The sequence below is a fragment of the Hyposmocoma kahamanoa genome, unplaced genomic scaffold, assembly GCF_003589595.1.
Source record: "Hyposmocoma kahamanoa isolate Upper Pololo Valley unplaced genomic scaffold, ASM358959v1 79, whole genome shotgun sequence".
NCBI classification, from domain to species: domain Eukaryota; kingdom Metazoa; phylum Arthropoda; class Insecta; order Lepidoptera; family Cosmopterigidae; genus Hyposmocoma; species Hyposmocoma kahamanoa.
Genome location: NW_020653993.1, coordinates 1,432,844 through 1,438,022, shown reverse-complemented (window position 1 = coordinate 1,438,022; position 5,179 = coordinate 1,432,844). Strand labels below are relative to the sequence as shown.

The 5,179-nt window shown below is 35.8% G+C and overlaps 1 protein-coding gene across 1 annotated transcript in view; it reads left to right on the top strand.

The window, feature by feature from the left end:
- LOC113233513 overlaps positions 1-5,179 on the top strand; it is a 44,190-nt gene that overhangs the window by 4,953 nt on the left and 34,058 nt on the right. The window contains exons 3-6 of the mRNA XM_026468636.1: positions 1,445-1,538; positions 1,616-1,729; positions 2,917-3,029; positions 3,098-3,125. Coding sequence (XP_026324421.1) covers positions 1,445-1,538; positions 1,616-1,729; positions 2,917-3,029; positions 3,098-3,125 — 349 coding nt within the window. The remainder of the gene's footprint in view (positions 1-1,444; positions 1,539-1,615; positions 1,730-2,916; positions 3,030-3,097; positions 3,126-5,179) is intronic.

The following is a 5,179-nucleotide window of genomic DNA, read 5'->3' as shown; positions in this document are numbered from 1 at the left end:
TTTCAGTACAAATCGGCAATTTCATACTTTAACCCCTATTATTAATAAAATAAGGCGGAAAAAAAGTTGACATGGATCCAATTGACGGGTCAGTTACGATGTAGCTATGGTTTCAATCAATTCATTTCAATGCATTGACTTACAATTATATGGACGTCGGGTCCGCGCTAAAAAGTGTCCGAAGTTATAGGGCGTTAAAATCGTATACAGAGCGTCATTCACGCTTTAGTCTTCGTTTGTTCGACTGACAGCGAAGCAAGCAAAATTAGACAGTACTGCGATGACATTACAATTTAAATTCAACGTTTTAGCTTTTTCATATTCCTTTACATGTCACTACGTTTAAATAGGTTGACTTGGGACATTTTTTTCGTGGTTTGTGTATTAGACCCGTCGTCCATTTATTTGTAAGTCAATGTTTCAATGTGATTTTTAAGCGAATCGTCTATGTCGTATTCATAATTTAAACATTTTTTTTTAAGTCAAATTGTTTTGTTTCACAGAGATGTTCGAAATTTGAATGTAATAATAACATCGAATATTCGATGTTATTATGAAGCAATAATAACATTTTCACAGATGAGAAATTTGTTCTAACAAAACAGTTTATCTTTCTGCTGGTCGTAATTTGGCTTATGATATGTGTGTAGATAAAATGTATAGTAAAATTCAGGATATAATACAATGACCAAAATGCGGTGCGAAAACACGATTCCTTAAAATTTCCATGATAGAAAAAAGAAAACACCAACTTATCTCGAAATTTTACAAGAAAACTGCTGTATACAATAGGTACTTAACATATACCAATATTTATTTTATATCAACTAAATTAAATAGAACACGTGTGGTATACGATATATATATTTCAAATGGCGTTTATTTTGTTTAAAAAGAAAAATTCTGAAATAAAGCCAGTGTTCGAATTAGAGCTGTATTGTATTTATTAATATATTTATATTTAGTTTAGTAGAACTTAAGTGTCTTCGCCAAGACGATCTCGAAAAGTGCTGTCACAAGCTTTTCTCTCTTAATGTTTTTTTTAAATGACAAAGTACATTACACTGTTTTACCACTCAACAGTTTTAATTTGAAACGTCAGATAAAGATGTATGAAAAGACAATATGAGTCTAGATTCCACACAAATATAATTCAAAGGGCTATAGCACTTACGTTTATTTAAAAGAACAAGTCTAGAAGCCTTAGAGTTTCTTGCTCGTTTCGTTCTCGGGGAAGTCGGTACAATGAACAAGCAGTACTTTTAAAAAATGACGTTTTTAAATGTAAAAATTTTACCTATGGAATAAATTACTGACTTTGAAAAATTTACAAGAGAACAAATTACATTTCGCATACGAAGTTTTTTTTATTATGGATTGTGGAATAAAATAATAGACCAAAAAAACGTAATAATAAATTTAATATATTTTAAAATTACCACAGGAGCCAATGACATATCACTGGTGGTTCAACAGTTCGACACACAGCAAGCACGAATTAACCACCCCTACTATGAATACGGCACAAAATTCACAAAGTAAGTTTATCTATAAACACTTTAGCCAAGTTTAAAATTGGAGGCTTGAAAATTTTATAATAATTTTATTTTTCTAGGTACGTTTCTTTACATGGTGAACACATCATCTGATTATGGATGGGTGCAATGTTCAGGATCGAACTCAGTAGGGCGACAAAGTAAACCATGTCTCTTTCACATTTTGCCAGCTGGTAAGTTGCTCAAATTAATAATATTTAGTACATGAAAAACAAAACGTGATAACCGTAATAGCTTGACCTACCGTCTCAAGCAGAGGCCGAGGGCTCGTATCCGGGTTCGCACCTCTTGAGTTTCTCGGAGTTTATGTGCGCAATTTATCATGAGCTTTTCGGTGAAGAAAAACGTAACAAAACCTGCTCGTCGAAGAAGGTTCACAACCTTCGGAAAGCTGGTGAAGCCACCAACCCGCATTGGTCCTGCATGGCGGACGAAGGCCTAAAACCCTCGTCTGAGAGGAGGCCCGTGCCCAACAGTGGGCCGTACAAATGGGTTGATGATGATGACATGAAAAAAAGTTACATTCTTCTCGTATCGTGATTCGGGATTCGGAACGGGAATCGATTCCGAGAAACAACGAATATCGCTTGAACACCTAGGGATAAAATTATTGTGCTAACGTTTCTCTTCTCCCAAAAGATGGGGTAAGAGGAATAGTCATCCTATTTCTTATAAAGGTAATATATACCTCATGTTCTCAAGAATACACAACTGTCAAATTAGTTTTTTCCGCCTTTTGAATTTGTTGCATCGTAACGACATCTCTTTAAAATCGTTTAAACTAATTCCTTTGTCTGTTTTATCGACTGTGAGACTATAGTGCTAAACTCTTTAGATTACGAGTAAATGTCGAAACACAAAACTACGAATCGGTGCGAATTCGCAATACAGAAACCTGTGACGTGAATTGCTGCGATGCGATTTTGTGCGACAAAGCTTCTCACTGCCACGGTTCGGGTGACCATTCCTTCGACGCTTATCACCCCTACTGAACGTATTTTTTAAACTAGGTAAGCGACATGGATCGTAAAAAGAGTGTTGCACTGCAGTTATTGATAAGAAAGTATAGGAAAAAACACAAAGAAGATTACATCGCAGGAATGCGCGACGCAGAGCGCTTCGCAAATTCTTGCGATGCGTCGTGCGAGCTCGTAGATATCGTGTTTTGACCCTTAAGGCTTCAAGTCCCTCTTGCCCCGGTAAATGTAATTGAATGTGGTTACATTATATATATATGAATGAACAGAAAATTACCAAGTAGATTGTGAATTATTTGGTTTGATAAATTTGTTTTATTATTTTCAGAATTCTTTTGTCTGTACAAAAAGATTTTCAATACTAAACTGACATTTTTTTGTAGATAAACCGTCATCCTTAAAAGCCTGTGAAATCACCAATGTTACTTATGAGTCTCTTACACTGAATTGTACACCGGGCCATGATGGAGGATTACGACAGTCCTTTCTGCTACAAGTAAGTATTTAGAATACAAATTTTATTAACATAATAATAAAACGGTTGGGGGCTTGTGAATTTTCCAGAGATCACCCGCGGATCTGTCCTTCAATAGTGAGTTTAGTGTCTAAGAGCGATGACACACGGGCGCTGCCGGTACATTGCGTCGTCGCAATGCGCTATATAATAAAAATAAATAAATAAATAATAAATAAAGTGTTTATTTCAGTAACACAATTAACTTTGCATTAACAGTGGATGATACCTCCTATTAAGATTAACAAGCCTGTGTCAGTATAAATGCATATTTAACATTTTTTACTTATATTTAATTTAGTATTTAATTTTACATTTCCAAACATCGTCAAAACAATTTTTTTACAATTTTCCACATTCTTAACTTCTAATTTTAAATTTAATATGAATCTTAAAACTTATGTATGTGTTAGTGTGTGTGCATTTGTATATGAAAAAGTGTGTGTGTGTGTATGTGTGCGTGTGTTAACCTGTTGCCATAGATTAGGAAAGTAGTGATTTTAAAGCAAGTGTTCTAATAAATCTTCGGTTTCCTCATACGATTTCGAATGTAGCCATTTTGATATAACTTTCTTGCAGTCTCCTATAACTTTTCTCTATAAATTTCTAATTCCTTATTAAAAATATTCAACGCACCGAGTGCCGCACGCGCAACTCCGTCCGCCGTTCCGTCGCTATGCGCCGCTTCAGTCATGTGGCATGTAGCTCTAATTTCCACGTAGTCTTCTTATCGTATGGGTGCGTACAAATCTGACGAATGCAATTTTAATAGCAGTAGAGCTCCTTGTGAAAGAATTCGTCCAGGGAGCTAGTACTGCCATCTTACCTTTCTGCATAGTAGCTTTGTGGTTTTGAAGGGTTAGGGCGCTGGTGAAATTACGTCGTACGTTCATCCCTTCACTTGGTAGTATAAAAAAAAATGCGCGGCGAACGCGCTGCACGCGCGTTGCTCACGTGCTGCATACAGTTAAATACACTTTAATATATATGGCGTGTAAGCACCATGCGAACAGATCGCACAACACAATCCACGTGTGAAACTCGCGAGCCTTTTACAAAGTGCGTTTGCAGCGCATTAATATGTATGTCATATTGACATATATATTAATACTTCTGAAAGGATTTGCCAATCGGCGTAAGGTACTCGTCGATTATTGCCCAGGTTGCGCCAGAATTCAGGAAAGAAATGGTATGTCGTACGGGAAGGCTCCTTTCATACACTTTATTCACATGTAGTATAACGCAGAGTCACCGCTCAGGGGTCGCGACGCCGCCGCCGACGCCACGCATCGTGTGACATCGCTCTACTTAGGCGAGAGTGATTAAGCACTTTTTAGGGAAGCAGGTTCCATCTACGACCTCCGCGTCACTTGCCATCAACTGCGGACAAATGTTTGCCTATATCTTACAAAAATCGGATGTCTCATGACAACCACTTACATTAGCTCATCTATTTTTATTCGGTCTACCATTTACGATTCAATGTTATGCCAGTTTTATAGTTACTGAGATTTCAACCTAAAACAAAATTATTTTCAAACAAATTAGTTCATGGTTACTACAATTTAAGTGAATATTTATATTAATTATATTAATAAATAAATTTTGAATTATGTTATATTATATATTCATATTGTTGTAATTTAATTTAATCGGAATTTTCTGAGTGATATGATAGTTATTAGTGAGTAATTAAAGTGACTAATCTAAGCCTCGGCCTGCCTCTGCTCTTGTTGCTATCCCTAAGAGAGGGCTCATATATGTAACTTTATTTGAATGATAGCCGCTCACGCGATGCGCTCCTCCTACCGCAAAATGGCGGCTATTTGGTTTCGCAAATTAGAACAGCATTCAGTTTAAATACAAGTTTTTATAAATAAAAATTATTATTCTGCATTGCTAAATAAACACCCTCCGGACTACCAACAAAAAAATTCTCAAATAAAATGCAGTAATACACCGCAAATCCTGCACTTAAAAAGCACTAATGAAATTTTTGGTGTACTTGGATATATATGATAATATTCCGTTTGAGTGGTTCTAACGTTTACCATGAAATTACTCCTTAAAGTGTAGTTTATAAACATTTATATTCAGGGTAAACGTTAGAACCACTCAAACGGAATATTATC